This window comes from Aulonocara stuartgranti (assembly GCF_965226115.1).
Source record: "Aulonocara stuartgranti genome assembly, chromosome: 13".
Taxonomy (NCBI): domain Eukaryota; kingdom Metazoa; phylum Chordata; class Actinopteri; order Cichliformes; family Cichlidae; genus Aulonocara; species Aulonocara stuartgranti.
Genome location: NC_138949.1, coordinates 29,482,710 through 29,499,848, shown reverse-complemented (window position 1 = coordinate 29,499,848; position 17,139 = coordinate 29,482,710). Strand labels below are relative to the sequence as shown.

The 17,139-nt window shown below is 39.6% G+C and overlaps 2 protein-coding genes across 6 annotated transcripts; both read right to left on the bottom strand.

Moving 5' to 3' along the window:
* Nucleotides 1-511: 511 nt before the first annotated feature.
* Nucleotides 512-6,254, bottom strand: crls1 (cardiolipin synthase 1). The gene is made up of 7 exons (XM_082558386.1): nt 5,638-6,254; nt 4,069-4,206; nt 3,541-3,670; nt 3,373-3,458; nt 2,667-2,735; nt 1,862-1,953; nt 512-1,018 (listed from the first exon to the last, which is right to left on the bottom strand). Exons 1-7 carry the CDS (start codon nt 6,088-6,090, stop codon nt 922-924), a joined length of 1,065 nt encoding a protein of 354 aa, XP_082414512.1. The 5' UTR covers nt 6,091-6,254; the 3' UTR covers nt 512-921.
* Nucleotides 6,255-6,484: 230 nt separating this feature from the next.
* Nucleotides 6,485-15,579, bottom strand: mcm8 (minichromosome maintenance 8 homologous recombination repair factor). Of its 5 annotated transcripts, none has more exons than XM_082558385.1 (21): nt 15,502-15,579; nt 14,719-14,996; nt 14,457-14,522; nt 14,248-14,330; nt 13,908-14,057; nt 13,659-13,756; nt 13,367-13,565; nt 13,142-13,227; nt 12,423-12,568; nt 12,131-12,211; nt 11,907-12,045; nt 11,570-11,600; nt 10,718-10,855; nt 10,483-10,543; nt 10,282-10,362; nt 9,773-9,968; nt 9,480-9,693; nt 9,177-9,386; nt 8,962-9,038; nt 7,889-8,078; nt 6,485-7,278 (listed from the first exon to the last, which is right to left on the bottom strand). In XM_082558385.1, exons 2-21 carry the CDS (start codon nt 14,987-14,989, stop codon nt 7,186-7,188), a joined length of 2,610 nt encoding a protein of 869 aa, XP_082414511.1. In that variant the 5' UTR covers nt 14,990-14,996; nt 15,502-15,579; the 3' UTR covers nt 6,485-7,185. The 5 variants fall into 5 exon arrangements, with proteins under 5 accessions (XP_082414511.1, XP_082414508.1, XP_082414507.1 ...); XM_082558382.1 differs by having other exon boundaries at nt 15,314-15,554; XM_082558381.1 differs by having other exon boundaries at nt 15,340-15,554.
* Between the last annotated feature and the right edge of the window lie 1,560 nt (nt 15,580-17,139).

Here is a 17,139-nt window from a genome sequence, read left to right as displayed (position 1 = left end):
CAGCACTGCAGTTGTTGTGGTTTTTAATGATACACATACATAAAAGCAAAGGAAATGTGTGCAATCAGTCCCTATTATTTATTTTCTTGTCTACAATACATGAGGAAAATAATAAAATGGGATCCTCACCTTTCCCAAAGCTGAGGTGTTTTGTTCTCACAACAGCTGATAATTTGAAGGTTTGGATTAATAGCAGCAATTTAAAAGTTGATGCTTTTTATTAATTATTCAAGTAATAATAGGATCATTGACTCCACATTCCTTAATAAGGATACTAATCTGCAGCTTGGCATTGGCCTTGACAAATTTAAGCTCAAAGCAGCACTAAATGAATCAGGACTGAGAATCTGCTGGGCCTGTGGAGCCCAGCTTGGATGTCATTTCACCGCGCACCCAAATTTTAATCCCCCGATTGTTGGTTTTAAATAGATCAGCTGTCACATGTGTCCCATAAGATTACCCCTCCCTGAGGAAAAAAAAAATCCCCTGCATCCGAAAGATTCTCGTGGACAAACACGAAAGCGATTTCCTTTTTAATCATAAATCACAGTTGTGTAAAAATGACAATCATGTGACAATAATTAGGTTCACATTGCAACCCCTTGATTGAAAACCTAAGAAAAAATAAACAGAAGCTCTTGTTTCGTGTTGTGGGTGGACGGTCTATATTTGCGTTTGCTGTTTTTATCCTGTCTCTGAATGCTGTCTGCAGGCTCCACTGCTGTTAGGCGTTTCTGTAGTGTTGCAGTAAACCATCTGCGGCCTCAGTTGGTTTCCATGTGTCATTTCCATGGTGACATGTGTATGGTTGTCACATCCACTTGGTCTTAGAGCTCCTGGCGATCGTCCATCCGTCTGTCCATCCTTTTACTGGGGCTCAGTGTCTCTGGGGCGACTGCTTTTGTTCTGCTTTCGGTGCGTTTATGACGGTGATCTGGTGTTCAACACCTGAACAGTCTTGCGGCCGTAGTGCCAGTAGCTATAACCTGATGCAGTTGTAGTCACTGCTGTAATATACCTGCAACATGATAAATGACATGTGCTGTAATACACACCAAACTTTGCACTTAAAAATAATTTGACCAAATACTTTCAAAGTTAGAAAAAAGATGAAGGAGAGGTAAATCATTTTTATATTAATATTAAAAGAATAATAGAATTTGTTATCTTATTGTGGTGAGGAATGAATTAATCTCCAGTTTGTTATAAACATTAAATGTGTTGAATTTGAAAGTGTGACTATGCTGCCCCCAGTGGTCTTATGAAGAAAGACACATTGGCTAAAGAAAGAGTATGATGAGCTTTAACTGTAATTTACCCTCATTCATTTCTTAACCTGTTGTTTAACTTAAAACTCGATTTAATTGGAAAAATTTATTATAACTGTATATACTATCTTTAGATATTCGATATAGCCTGTTTAATCAACCACAGCAAACAAAAGCATTTAAGATTTGTCTTACAACTCTAAAATCTAACTAAATAAAAGCCCATAGTTTCATATCAGTAATCCAAACTGTAAGGCTTGTAAATCAATTACGATGCTCAGTTCAACAGTCCACTGAAGTAGATTTGTAAAAATGTAGGTTACTATGGCACAACATGTTTGTCATTGGTCTGATTTCTACTCAAGCTCACTCTGAGGTGCGGACTGAAATGAGTCAGTACACTTAACCTGAACAACGTGCTGCAACAAACAGCATTTATGTGCTTGACTGAGATGAGACCATTTGCATCCATTGTACAATTTTTTTTTTTTTTTTGGTTGTACCACCAGACTGAAAGGAAAAGGACATTTTGGATATGAAAGCTAAGTGGATGAAACTGCGATTGCATAAATAATGTGGAGCGTGTGGTTTACCATAAGCACTGCAGCAGGATGCTGTCTGTATACTGGAAGACCGGAGCGGCCAAAGAAGCTGCAACCAGACAGAGCTGAATGGCCGTGTTAATCTATTGAAAAAGAACATGAATCATGAATAAAATAAAAGTCAGAAAAGAAAGATGAAGGCATGATAGAATTTTGCACATATTTGAAATGAAATTATGCTAGTATTTCAGACTGTTTAAAGGCTATTTGTGGATTCAAACATAGAATGAATCAGTGTCAGGTGTATTTAAGAGAAGTTACATATTTTACATAGGCTGCAGTAATAAACCATATAACTTGAGAATGTTGGCTGAAGTTATGAATATTAAACCCTGGATAAATAAACTGTGCAAAATTGGGAAATACTGAAGCACAGGTCTTTTAAACAAAAATGAAACAATTTTTTAATTATCTGGGTGTTGATAGGGTGAGGACACAACAGGCACAAACTAGCTTTGTTCATATCCTCATCACATTGAATGTCTACCTCAAAAACATCCAATGTTTACAGAGTTTAACTGACATCCAATTTGACGCCAAGCATGAGGAAATGTGCCGATGCAAGATGCACAACAGGCTGTGTAAAGGTGCTGATGAGTAGCCTAAAGGCATTAATCATTTATTGTTTAGTAACTTTTGCTTATTGAGTGTAAAGATTAGTAAACTCTGTAAAACTACATCAGCGGTGCTCCTAACACGTGTAGAGGTAAAACTACATTACAAACACTTCATGGTGAAAGGTCTTCTACAGTTTTTCCAATCGGTAAAGAGCAGAGTGCATGGTTGTACATCTCACCTTGCTGATGAGTGTGGGCTTGAGCTGGGCAGTAGTATAGCAGGGGTTAAAAAACTTGGTGAGGGTCACCTGCAGAAATAAGAGGAGGAAACTGTAGATTCAGTATTACAGACACTCACAATGCAGTCCAGAATCACTGTGGCCCCAAAATAGTAAAGAGCAGTTAAGATTTACTTTAGTAATATTCATCACGTTTTTGGTAGAAGACAACATAAATTGTTATATAGATTTATTTATTCATGTTTTTCAACTTACAAATCAATACATATTTTCTATTCTTACATAATATCTGAGTAATCAAAGTAAACCTCTGTTTACTGCACTATAAACCTCTTAAAGTATGCTTAAAAAGAACAAAGAAACCAAAATAAATATATACAAAATAAAATATTATTGTTTGAACGTAAATATACTCAGCAAGCGCGCTGCCTTGACAGAGGGTTGCACTCTCGAAGTGCTTCCTTTCAATTAAAATGCATTATAAATACAGGGATGGATGGGTATAAATAATATAATTACTAAAATCAACTGTGCCATTTTTGGCAGTGAGGACTACATTGCAAGCACCCTCTGCTGCACCCACAGTTTAGCTGCAGCAAACTTCTGTACAGTGCACATGAAAATATCTTGAAATTTGAGTGTCTACATGGCATTTAAATAGAAGATCCTCAGTTAAAGTTTAGTTTTTTAGAATGATATGTCTCACCGGTGGAGGTACCGTCTTGTATCTGACCCAGAAGACAGCAGCTATCAAACCAATGTCTCTGAAAATCACTAGAGCTGTCAGTGGAGCTGAAACAGAAGTCCACAGTTAAAAATCTTATATCCTTGTTTGAGACAGGAAGAAAACACAGAAATACACTGAGTATTATACCTGGTATAAGTTCAGCATAGGTGAGACTGACATATAAAATACTGATGAGAATCTTGTCAGCCAGTGGGTCGAGAGCACTGCCCAGTGCCGACTTTTGAGTGGGCCACGTTCTGGCAATGTAACCATCCAACTGAGTAAGAGAGAATGAGACAGAAAAATGAATAAATAAAGATGTAAATTCATTGTGGTACAAGTTTCTAAGCTGAGCTAAGTAAGACAACTAAAAGGTTCGGGGCAGATCAGAATGCAGTGAGTCCCAATTTAAAAGCCTAATTAACTTTATTTGCATCTCATGCATCTTGATCTTGACTTGATACACAAATAGTAAATATTTCAACTACCACGTTTTTAAAAATATTTTTACAGGTGCATCATTGACATGTGTTAAATGTCCAAAACTGTTTGCAATCCTCAGAAGCTGAAAATGAGTTTACAAGATTTCCTTGTACAGGTATGCAACTCCAGACTGGAACCACACACCTGTGCAGGAAGTGCTTTAGTGTAAATGTCCGTTTATGTGTAGATTACCAGGTCAGTAGCTCCGGCCAGCGCAAACAGAGCCAAACTGAGGTGAAATTTCTGCTGGATGATCAGATGACCAAGGAATGGAGCCAGCAAAATCCGACACACACATAACAGGTTGGGGATTGTCCATGGATTCTCATACTGAAGAAAAAAAATAAGTAAATATTACGACAGAGTTTACAGCTAGAGCTATTAAGAAAAAAAAAATCATCACAGAACTTGCTTCAGATCAGTCAGCCTAAATCTTTTCTAGCAGCTGTTCTCAGTAATGTGTGCAATATATATCGATTCTGCATTGGCCTTATAAACAAATAAGATGACATTTACCAATGGCAGGAATTTATATTTTCTCTAATGACTCAAATCAATTTTATGTTGGCAAATGCAATAGTTAGCTTTAAAACAGTTTTTTAAATAATGATTTATTTGTTTCCCTTATGAGTAGAGGACCTACAACAGGATACAAGATGGTGACAGTTAAATAAAAATAAGAGACTCCATTTTTTATCAGGTCCAAGGAATATGAACGTGTACCAATGTGACTTATCACTACGATTCATCTAAAACAGTAGGGGAGAAAATAGTTGGTGATATTGTTGTTCTACAGTCACAGAACTTAAATTTTCCTAGAGGACAAAAAAACCCAATAGTGACCAAGTAAAGCTCGATTTAAGACTGCAGGAGATCTACTTCATAACTGAAAACTCCTTTTATCCCTACACCACAACCTTCCACACCATTCAAGTCACAGTGGTATTTAGTAATTAAAAGCTTATGTTAAGCTGGGTCATATGGCGGTTAACACTGCTGTGTCATAGGACGAAGGTTCTGGGTTTAAATCCAGTCTGCAGAGTTTATGTGTGGAGTTTGCAGGTTGTTTGTCTGCATGGGATTTCTCCAGGTACTCTGGCTTCAAAAACGTTGTTCATTGGTGATTCTATAAACTGGCTCTAGGTGTGAGTATCAATGGTTAACATTCTTTTTGTGTTATCCCCGCAACAATCTTGTGACCATAAACCTCTATGACCGCTGACATGGGCTCCAGCCCACCGCAACAAGTGGAAGAAAATGGACTGATGGGTATTTTAAACATGCCATTTTTATGTACAGGAAAAACTATTTACTTGTGGACTTGTATTCATTAAACCTAATAAGGCTGTTTTACGAGGAAACGTACTGTAAAAAATCTTGACATTTAAACCTCTGGGTTCACAGAGTCCATTGGGCCAGTAAATGACCCAGGGTTTGGGATAGCTCACAAACACAAAAATCCAGTTTCTCTTTTCTGGAACAAAGCCCAGTGCTCCCTCTTCAGTGGAAAATTACCCACAAAGCTCTTCTAGTGTGACCAATGATTACACTATTGTAAATTCTACTTAAGCAACTGTGTGTTTCTTCATGTTTTGGTCATGTTATGGTCATTGTTCCTTTTAAAAGTATAAACCATTGCACCGTTTTGGCCAGCAACTGATGAACACACATGAGTTACACTTTATTAATTGTTGTACAACATGCATCTACGGTGCCTACCCCCTTCTGTGAAGTTCATACTCCTGTCACCTCTGTACTCACCAGCTCTTTGAACTTGAACAGTCCGTGTCCCGGTACCGTGCCGGCGTCACCCCTCTCCTCTCCGGTAGAACTGTCCGGCTTCTCGTCTGTCTTTCCACTGCACAGTCCTCGAGCGCTCGGGGACAGCAGAGAACGGAAACTGGCCGCATACCGCTCGTGACCTCCCTGGGTCATGGGTATAGGTCCTTGCACGTGCCATGGAGTCTGCTTTCCCTGCTGGAGGACCCCACTCCAACACGCGACACGGCTGTCTGTCCCTTTGAGTCTCGCGAGGTACGAGCCGCTCACCTGAGGTCGTTTCAACCTAGCGAACTCCGTGACAGGTGTGTATCTGAGCCGCCATGATACGGGCTCCAGTAGGCACACGGGCGCACTCCGCGCGGACACCAGACAACGAACGTTTGTGTTGCGGCACAGCGGTGCAGAAATCCCCCGAAAACACAGCGTCATCATCTTCACGAGACTTACGTTACCGACCTGCTGGCCTCGTGCCGTTTCCCCGCGAGTTCATCGTGAAGTTAAAGACCCTGATGGTCAGAGCCGACGGGTACCCTCATCGAGCCAGCAGGCTGCCATGTTGCCGTAAATCGATACGGTACATGATGTCGTAAAACTTACTTTCCTTCAGCGTTTTTAATTTAAAAAGAGAGTCTCTTATTTAAATAAGTGGTGTATCAAGAGATAGAAAAATCAGATAATAGTCGGACTTGTCGTTAATAAATTGTAACAATTTCTTAAATAATAAGTAAATATTTAGCGTATTAGTCTTTTGAATTACAAATTAAAAGCATTTTCACTATCTCCCTTTTTGTAAAAACAAAACAAAAAACAACAACAAACAAAAGGCTGATTGTTCCACATCATTTAATAAAGTGCACCGCAGAGAGACAGAACGTAACCATGAACGTATGTTTAAGACAAAAATGAAAAGCAAATACTATACATCCAACAGGACACCCAATACTGAAGTCAATCTTTCAGAAAAATAAGAAATTTTATAATACAAGGGCAGCTTATTATGACACTATTATGGGTTGACGGGGTTATATTAGTGCCTTCTCTAAAATATAACCACAGACAAGCTTACATAAACATCATATACATATTATGTTCATTCTTCTGAAGTATTCTTTAAGTATTTGTAGAAAAAAATGGTAAGTAATCAGTTTTCTTTCATATTCAGTTTAGACAAAGTTGTGTAACTTAAAGGCAAAATTTGCAACTTTGCTTAAACTAAGGGTTGCCCGGTTCTGAAAATCTATCTTTATCTGGATTATGAATGAAATGTTAAGACAATATATCAATCTCAAGTCTAACATTTCTCTGGTTAGTGGGATATTGTCTTTACAAGAAGCTGTGGTAGCGGTAAAGATCAAGTTTCAGTATTTCCTTTTTTTTTTCAGCCTTGTTTTTGTTGTTCGTGGTTTTTTCTATCTCTTCTAATGGTCAAACTGCAGTCTCCATTTCTTTTGCTTTTTACAGAACATGGTCCAATGATCGACCTTTTGATAAAGTCTGCAGGTTTGAGCCTGTGAAAGCTGTAAGAAGTTAGATTGTTTGCAGTTGGTACAGCTTGGGCCCTTTCTTCAGCAGAAAACCTTGTTCATTCAGGGAACTCAAGAGGCCTTCGAAATCCATCACCTAGAAAGAATTAATGATTGACTTAATATAATTAAGAATTATACATTTAATGCAATTGAGCATATCGTTTTCATTCATGTTTAAGTATGAAATCACTAAGGTTTGTGGTGAGGAGGGGGAAGCCAACCTGTGTATAGTTACAAAAGGCAAAATATAAAGGTTTTGGAAAATCTTCTCTATATTAGGTACAAAGCTTTGTGTAAAAATCAAAAGTATTGTACACAATATCTGACCGATTTCAGTCAGTAAGGCACCATTAAAGATGTGCTGTGTTTGATAAAACATTTAGAGTTGGAGTTTTATTTCATTTTGGGATAATCAAGAGTTCTAACCCTTGCTGATGTGGTCTACATATTGGCTAAAGCAGTGTCTGTATATCTTTAAATCTTCCACATGCTTTTCTAATGTTTGTTTTTGCATTTTTATTCACAAAGAGCTTAAACAAGTCGATACCTTTTTCCTATTTTCCTTTAATAAAGTTTTTGTATCATGATGACATCCAAAGTAATTGCTCACAAATGGTGAGAGAACACTATTAATGTTTGTGTCTTTGCTTTATACTGTAAATCAGACACAGTATTTTTATTATTTTATATTTCAGTGCTTTCACCTTAACGTTCACTCTGTCGGCAATGGATCGAAGCGTCTGTACGTCGAACTGCTTCTGACCGGTCCTCTGAGCGTGCTGGTGCAGTGCATTGACCAGTCGTTTTGCAGCACTGCGCTGACTCATACCAGACCCGAGCTGAGAGCGCTCAAAGTCCAGATTGCCGAGACCATCTGAATACGTGTTGGCCAGACTGAAAAACAAGACCCACAAAACGAAGGAGAGAGAAATTTACATGCAGGTGTGAGCAATTCAGACGTATTAATATTGTGAATATTATTTAACAAAAATATTAACACTTATCATCTTAGAGTTGGCTTTGGCCTATCATACTGTGCACATTATTACTAGTATGTATTTTCTGTGATATTAAAGTGTTGTATACCGTATCCCTGCAATAGCAACACCATGTATTTATGTTCCCCAGTGAAACAAGTCCAAGCATGTCTGACTGTAAGAGCTGTTTCAGTCTTCTATTACAATTTAGTTCCTAGAAAGGGAGATACTTCAACAACCTCCAACAAAGCACAGTACTTTGCAAAATATGCAAGAAAACTGGTGGAAACAACAAATGTGTTTGAGGCAAAAACACCATTGAGAACAACCAGACTGCAAAGGAGGAGGAGCAGCTGGCGATGTGGAACTCAAGAGCAAACAGATGACTCAACTGAGCATTGCTAGCTCCGCTCCACATGACACTATTATGGATGGAGAGGGTTACATTAGTCCAATATTGTCCATATGACAATAAGCAAATGGTGGATGCAAATTACTGATGCAGTAACATGGTGGAAAGGCTTGGCTTTAATCAGCTAGTTAACAAGCACAAACCACGACATAAGAGGTACAAGTGTTGAGCAATGATTTTTATTTTTACTTTTATGCTTAGAGCCCTCACAACTATTGCGCTATAATGGTGTTGCTCCTGGCACCTTGGAGCAATTGATCAATACTTCAAATGAGGTAATGTGTCATCAAAGGCAGCAGCTAACTGAAAGGACAGAAAACGCATTTCATTTTCCTACATTTATAAATGCTATTGCCTACAAGCTGTGAGCATCGATTGTTCGGCTTACCTGTGTTTCATGATCTCAACAACATCCTCAGCATCACTCTTAGTGGCTGTTTCTCTCAGCTCCAACTTGACTCTTGCCTACACAAAAACAGCTACCATGAGACACCAGCAGGAAACTGATCCCTTCTGTTCCCCAAAACTGTATTTTTACTTTGTGTATTCATCCATCACATTTTGCCAGGTGTGTTGAGAGAATGCACCGCTATCCAAACCTACCTCAGTTAGTCTAATTAATGACTCCAGCTGTCGTGTGGTGATTGGTGTGGCATCAGTAGGGTTTGCCTGAGCTCTCAGTGACAGGTAGAACTCCTGAAGGATTTGTGCTGCTTCAGGAGAGAGTTTGGGACGGACATACTGACGAGCGTAGCTGATGTACTTTCTTAAAAGGCACGTTGGAATGGGGTCTATACTTTCACCTGCAGGGATCTAGAAAAATATACACTTAATGCCTGAAAACAATTGCTTTTGTGTGATATCATTGTGATCCGTGTGCGCTGAGAGCAGACAGCGCATCTTTACCTGCAAACGTTCGGACAGTGGCATGTCAGAGTGCTCTAATAGGATTGAGGTCTGTAATTCAGTGTTATTTCTGGTAACTGTGGCACTGCTGGTTCTGCCTCTCCCGGACCTATTCGCCATGACATGCTCCGACAGCTGGCGGTCATGTGACTCGTCTGGGATGTCCAGGAGCAGGAAAACAACATCAAAACGAGAGAGGAGAGCTGATCCCATTCTATACAGAAAAAGAGTACACAAATGTAAATACAAGTCACATACTATACAATCTGCTGTATCCTCCATCTTTAACTTACTTCAGATTTTCAGAGACTGTTTTGCCTCTGTTGTAATGTCCTCCAACTGGGTTTGCAGCAGCCACAACTGAGGTTCTAGCAGGCAGAGAGGAAACTATACCAGCCTTCGCCAGACTCACAGATTGTTGCTCCATTGCTTCTAGCAGAGCCTGCTGCTGGTTGCCCATCTTGTCAAACTCATCAATGCAGCAAAGACCTAAATAAACAAGTAAAAAAGAAACGCAAGCAACTAACTGTGACACATGTGAAGCAAAAAGATTCCCCTGCAGGCTGAAAGGCTTGTCTGATAATTTGAGCCTGGCAAACTAAGTGAAAGTGGTCAAAGCAGTGGAGGAATACTTTGTGGAAGATGCTGTGAAGTTAAAAGAAATATAAATAATACTTTATACATGTTTTTTTTAAGAAATATGGCTAGATACCAAAGTGCAATTACCTCAAAGCCACTAGAACAGGTCGCAATGTTTTATGTTCACAGCACATTAAAATATGCTTAAAAACAAATTTCCCACCTTGGTCTGCCAAAACCAAAGCACCGGCCTCCAGAGCATAATCCCCTGTTCCTGCATCTCGAGATAAACTTACTGTGAGTCCTAAAGAAAAACAGAAAAACTGTAAAGATCACATTGCTAATTTGACTATATTCAACCAAATACTTAATGACTACTGTATAACAAATTAGTTAAGAAGTTTTCTACTTTAACACATTGTACCTGTGGTGCTGGTACTGTTGCCACAAACATAGATACCCCTGGGAGCCACGTTACACACTGCCTATGCAGAGTAAAAGACAAACGTAGAGCATAGTACTAGGTCGAAGAAGAACATATCAAAGTTTCAAAAAGGAAATACACAGCACAATACACAGTCTCAGCTTATGAGTCATCAACATAGCGCTGTTGACATGACATTAGTATTCATTTCTCTACGCAAAGTCCTCTAAGTTACCTGTAACATCTGACTCTTTCCCAGTCCGGGGTCTCCCACTATTAGGATGTGGGGGTCTGCTCTCACTGGAATGCTATTCTTGCCTGTTTGTTTCTGTCTGCCTCCAAACAAAACCAAAGCAAGGGCAGCTTTCACCAGCTGCAGATACACAAAGACACAAGAATTACACGAGACATAAGATGTTAGACTAAACTTTAGCATTGCAAGTAAGACCTCATTAGCAGCAGTGAAACTGATAAAAGTAGAGGTAGTTAAAGCAGATGAGTTTAAATACCTCGGGTCAACTATCCGAAGCAATGGACAGAGTACAAGAGAGGTGAAGAAGAGAGTGCAGGCAGGGTGGAGTGGATGGAGTCAGGGCTGATTTGTGACAGAAGGACAGCAGCAAGAGTGAAAGGCAAGGTTTACAAGTTGTAGTGAAAACTACTTTGAACTATAATGTATGGTTTGGAGACCATGACAGAGAAAGGCAGAGCCAAAGGGGTTTGGGTTTTCATTGGGAGTGATCAGTATGGACAGGAGTAGAAATGAATATATCAGTGACACATCTCAGGTCAAACACTTTGGAGATAAAGTTAGAGGGGTAAGGTTGAGATCTTTTGGACAGGGAAGAGAGAGTAGATACACTGGATGGATACCGAATATGGAGCTGCCAGGCAGGAGCAAAGGAGGAAGATCATGGAGATAGATCATGAATATAGCAAAGGAGGACAAACAGATGGGATGACAGAGGATGATATTAGTGATAGGATGAGATGGAGTTAGACGATCCGCTGATGTGAGCCCTGACGGGAAAGAAGTAGTAATTTCTAATGAAAAGCTTGTTAGTGTACTCAGTCTTGCGGAACTCACCAGATGGCCGTAGATGACAGGACACAAAGAGCTGTAAAAACAAGTGGACGCAATTAGTTAAAATATGTTGATGTGCAGTAGTAGCATGCCATCATCATCAAAAAGTACATTTTTGGATGACTGAAGAATTTTATAGTTCTAAATCCTGACAAAAATAAAATAAATAATCAAGCTAACTAGATAACTTGAGATTAAATTGTTAAAATTGACTCATCGCCATACCATTCAAACGCCATTGTTTGGACAAAAATTTAATAAATAGATGCTGCGATAACTCTTAGAACAATACTACATGAAACTAGGTAGCTGCATTAAATGCAGTAAGTAATCATCTTACTGCACTATAAGTCGCAGCAAGTCAGGCTGTGACTGGATCTCCTGAATAGCATACAGTTCCTTCAGACTGAACTCTTCCCCACCACAGCGATCTTCAACTGTCCCGCTTGAACCTTGACCTCCCATCTTGGACTGCTTGCCTAAATATTTAGAAAAAGTTCCAGTTCATTAAATACTTAAGACTAAAGCCTATTAATATAAATGTGAAGGTCTCAAAGAGAATACCTTTTGTATTGCTGACAGAAGTAGCTTCAATGTAGAGGAGGAACATACACTGATCCTTATTTCCTCTAGAACTGCCTGGACCTAAAAAGCACAGTCAAACTATGTTTGATGTCTAAGTAGGAGGGCACTTCTTCCAGCAAACTCCAACTTCAAAGGCTTAGAGTTTTTGTTGAATAAATGCTTGATTTAGTTGAGACATTTTTTATAATTCACTACACATTTAGAATTAGAGACTGCACCGGTATTTCTTTGGCTTAACTTTTCACAATGATCAGAATGTGTGTTTTTGTACCATCATTGCTAACTCTCACTATCCCTGTCACAGTAACAGTGTCTCCAGGTACACAGCTGTCACAGAGGTCAGAGGTCAGGTGACACTCCACTGTCCGTGGGATTCGTCCAGTCTCCCTCTGCTCTCCACTTATCAACTCCTGCACCCTGAAGTGGCACAAAATAATTCAAATTCAATTGATCAGGGATTCATGACAAAGGTTATTTACACGAGATGTGACCTTTAAGGACAATACTTCATATCTGTGAACTGCTGATAAAGCACAATGTCCAGAGTGACACATGAAAACTACACACATATGCACAGTAAATGGTACACACTAAATAATACAAGCAAAAAAACAAAAGGTAAAGTCCCTTAATATAAATGACTGATAACTTACATACAAAGATTCTTCATGAATCAACTTAAAATTAAATGTAAGTGACCTGGGGTTAGGGTGATTATAATATGGACCGGCAACAGAGTAGTTTACGGACATGCTGTATATACCTCAAAAATACATGCAACAGAAAGGCTTTTCTTTGGAGGAGCTTTCATGCATTTTTACATGTACATTTAGATAAGATAACCTTTATTAGTCCCACAGGTGGGAAATTTGTTAAATATCAGTAGATATCAGTACATGGCATCCTTTCCCGCTCTCAAATAACAACTGCAACAACCATTTTTGTTAGCTATGTCTTACTGTAGTTTTTCACTGTACATGATATACTCACTTGATGATCTGCCAGTCTACAGTCTGTGTAAGAGGAGAATTGCGGATGGGGATGAAGGTATGACTGCGACAGTCTGGCTTTCCGCACTAGGTGATAAAACACAAACAAGAGATGTGTGAATGCTGACAAGAACGCCATATGCATGCATACAATTTAACTTACAGCCTTTATGTACAGGAAGAAAGTTGCAGAAAAAAGTTAGCGTATAAGTGTGCGTGTACATACTTTGGTAGGTGTAGTGTATTTCCCATGCTGCAGAGCCAGAGACAGTGTGGTCGAGCAGGTCCGACACCTGAAGGCCAACCTGGTGCATAGCGGTCTAATACTGCTCACTCTCACCACTGTTCCCTTCACACAAACTAGCCGGCCAAACACACTGGCACGTAACATTCGCAGTGGAGTCAGTGGCTCATAGTTATAGAGCCTGCAGGTAATTTACACAAATGCAGTCATCCGTATTTATTGTCATTCAAAGTGGCTGTCAAGAAAACAACTCATTCTTCACCGAATGAAATACCTCGCACTAATATGGGGAATATTGATGACTGGTGTAGCAACAGGAAACTCTTCCTCTTGCAGCTCAGCAGCTTGCTTCTCCAAATCCAGAGTCAACACCTGAATGATGTGCAGACAGTTTTCAGTCAGGGTTTGGGGTTTTTAGATTGAGAGAGACTGAGAATTTGAGCATTTGTTATAATATGAACATCATTAAGACTGTAACATCCCGCTAGCATAAAATGTGTGGTAGGGTCTTTTGTGCGTGTACCTGGTGAATAGCCAGTCCCAAACAGTTCAGCATCACCTCTGGTTGTTGTTTCAGTTGTGTGACTATGTCAGGAAGTGCCTGACGCACAGTTTTGTCTGCAATCAAGTCAGCATAATCAACCAGGACACTTCCCTGACGCTCAATTTCATCCTGTACACAAAAACAAAGTTCACTTTAAGTGACATGGAAACAGACAAAGAAAATAATATAGATGGATGAGAAATTAAAGGAACAAAAACATATTAAGTCTCTTAGTAGGATGCCACCAAGTAGTGCCATTGCTGTGACAAATGATAACTTAAAGAGCCAGTGTGTTGTGCACTGAGCTCATCTGACGAACCTTGTCAAACAGATGAATCCTGGAAGTGAAATATTTCTCAAACACTTTGATTTTCTCCACATTAGGTCCACTCTCTATAAATCCTGGACATAAAAAGACATGGAGATTACGGGCACAGACAAAGACAGATAATCCTGACTATTAAATGTGACGTCTTTCTAAAGTTTCCATTGTAACAGTGTGACAGGGACCCATTAATGCACACATACCATCTGTGAAGTAGAGTGTCCATCCTTTGTACGGACACAATGCATCAAGAGTAGTTTGACAAAGGACTGAAGAGACAGTTGAGCAGTTGGTTATTTTGTTGCAGCTGTTCATTCATTGCACAACCACAAATGTGTGGTTTTTTTTAGACAAAGCAGTAACTCTAATATGTAGCATGTATTCACCTCGTCTTTTTTCAATAGAAAAAGAAAAATATAGTTCTACTAATGGTTTCTTACAAAAAAAACACTGTCAGAAACTCACCTCTCTGCGCTCTGTAGGTATGGTTTCCTGCTCCACCTCTCCAACCTCCTCCGGATCCTCCTCTCCATGGTCTACCTCTCCATCCTCCACCACTACCTCGTCCTCTCCATCCACCACCACCACCACCACCACTACCTCCTCCTCTCCATCCACCGCCACCACTTCCACTCCCTCCTCTCCATCCACCGCCGCCACCACCACTTCCACTCCCTCCTCTCCATCCTCCCCTGCCTCCTCTAGAAGAGCCTCTCCTGGAATCCTGTCCACTCATTACTTTCCTAAGACAATGAAAGGAGGAACAAAAATAAGTGACAGTATTAACGAAACACAAAACACTGTAAATATGCACTACAGCAAATGTTGATATATGTTGTGTTGATTGGCTCTACTTTTCCAAGTCAACACTGCAGATTTAAGATCAACTTTAACATTTTAAAATACTGTTGGGTAACTTAACTGCCCTTCCGTTTTAAAAACCGTGAAATCCCTACAGATCTAACTACACATTTCAGGTTACAAAGCTGCGGGCTAATGTTTCATGTCTAATTTCTTTCTCTCCAACAGTTAGTAACGTTATCCTTATTAGCCAACTTACAACTACAATCATCGACTTTTCCCTACATGTTCCGTTCAAAAAGTGCCAACAGGTAAAAACACACCGCCTGCCTTTTCTTGAACAGAATGAGTAAAAAATCTTACAGTTTAAGAAAGTGCACAATATATTACTCCATAAACCAAAACTGCGTGTTTCGGTGTCTCAAAATTCACGCAGACTGATATTACCAAACAAAAATTCCCTCCAGGAAGAAGCTTCTTCTTTTAATGTTATTTTGTCAGATGTGCCTTTAAAGCGCTTTACTGCCCCCCAGAGGATAGCGAAACTACTACAGAATTCTTATTCGCCTGCCGCCCCCATACTCTGCATACTCTGAGCAGGAATTCAAACCCTGTCAGTTGCTCCAAAGATGTTTGATTTTACCCCGACACTTTCCTGCTGCTAAAACGAGCAGATTTACGAGGTAAGGATGATGATGATAATGATGATGCAAAGTGCAAACTGATTTCAGTATAAATAGAAGCATTAGAACTTGTAACCTCAAAACTGGAAGACTGACTCCAACATCAGAGGTCTATGTCCAGATTTTTCATTTCTCATCTTTTCCATAGAGCTCATTTCCACTGAAAACCTAAACATCTTCAGCTTTGGGGATTTGATACCTCCAGCTTAGCTTCCTGTTTTTATTTTGGTTAATGCTGCTGTATCCAAGCCATACATCTTAGCAGCTCTCCCTACCATCTTCCAGGCTTTCCCTTTCTCTTTTTTTGCAGTCATTCTGTCTCAAATGAGCCCTGACACTCACCTCCACCTACTCCACCTGCACTTCTTCTTCACCTTTCTTGTGGTGCACTGTCTGGTGCTTTGGATGGTTGAGTCCAGGTTTTTAAACTCATCCACCTTCATTGTCTCTACTACTTGTAGCTTTACCTTTCACCATTCATACACATGTATTCTGTGTTGCTGCTACTGGCTTTCATTCACCTTCTCTCCTGAGCACATCTCGACCTCTCCAGGGCCCTTCAACCTGCTCGCTACTCTCATTACAGATCACATTGTCGTTTGTGACCTGCCTGACCTCAACTTTCAGCCTGTCGATCACCACCATGAAAAAAAAAAGAGAGCAGATAAGAACCTTGATGTAAACCCACCCTCTCCTTCAACCCATGACTCACGCCTACCACATAACACAAAACAAAGCCCTCTGCCTCCATCTTCTGGACATTTTATGTCATTACATGAAATAGTAACTCATTTCAAGTTCAATTCAACATTATTGTACAAACAATCCATGTATACGTATTTTAGCTAGTTATTATAAAATTGGAAAAAAAAGTCTTGAGTCACCTTTTATTCAGACTTCCTTGTACATATTGTAGTCTTTTTGTAACCTGTACAGTCATTGGTCGAGACCGGCAGATTTTGCAGAGTCAGAATCAGGATTTGAATGCATCATTGTGCTAAGCATATTTGCTCTTCAAAGATGAGCTCCATAGATTCTCTGTAGGCTCCTCTTGTTGTGTTTGTCCTTTTCTTTTCTTTCTTTCTTTATTGATTTCTATTATTATTATTCACATGAGTGCACTTGTAACACGGCAATGTCAGAGTTGAAGAAAAATAGCAAGGAAAAAGGGGTAAAATAGGTAAAAATATAATAACAAGAGGACCTGTAAGAAAACACATCAAAAGAAAAGCACCTGAAAAGTGAAAAAAAAATACATGCACTAACCAACAGTCTTGCTGTGTTGTGTGTGTGTGTTTGTGATGAAATACTTGATAATAAGGGTGTGAAGGCGCAACAAAGCCCACCAGGAGCCAGAGACATGGAGAAAGAACCAGGGGGCTCAGGCCATCTGCAGCCCAAG

What these genes read in the sequence shown, in the direction of transcription:
- crls1 (XM_082558386.1), bottom strand. Translation starts at nt 6,090, where the DNA reads ATGATGACGCTGTGTTTTCGGGGGATTTCTGCACCGCTGTGCCGCAAC. An exon ending in TGTTCAAGTTCAAAGAGCTG is followed by an intron (nt 4,207 to 5,637) that starts GTGAGTACAGAG and finishes TTTTTTCTTCAG; the next exon opens with TATGAGAATCCATGGACAAT. An exon ending in ACAAGACGGTACCTCCACCG is followed by an intron (nt 2,736 to 3,372) that starts GTGAGACATATC and finishes TTATTTCTGCAG; the next exon opens with GTGACCCTCACCAAGTTTTT.
- mcm8 (XM_082558381.1), bottom strand. An exon ending in TACCTACAGAGCGCAGAGAG is followed by an intron (nt 14,523 to 14,718) that starts GTGAGTTTCTGA and finishes CTGTCTCTTCAG; the next exon opens with TCCTTTGTCAAACTACTCTT. An exon ending in TTTGGTTTTGGCAGACCAAG is followed by an intron (nt 9,969 to 10,281) that starts GTGGGAAATTTG and finishes TTGTTTATTTAG; the next exon opens with GTCTTTGCTGCATTGATGAG.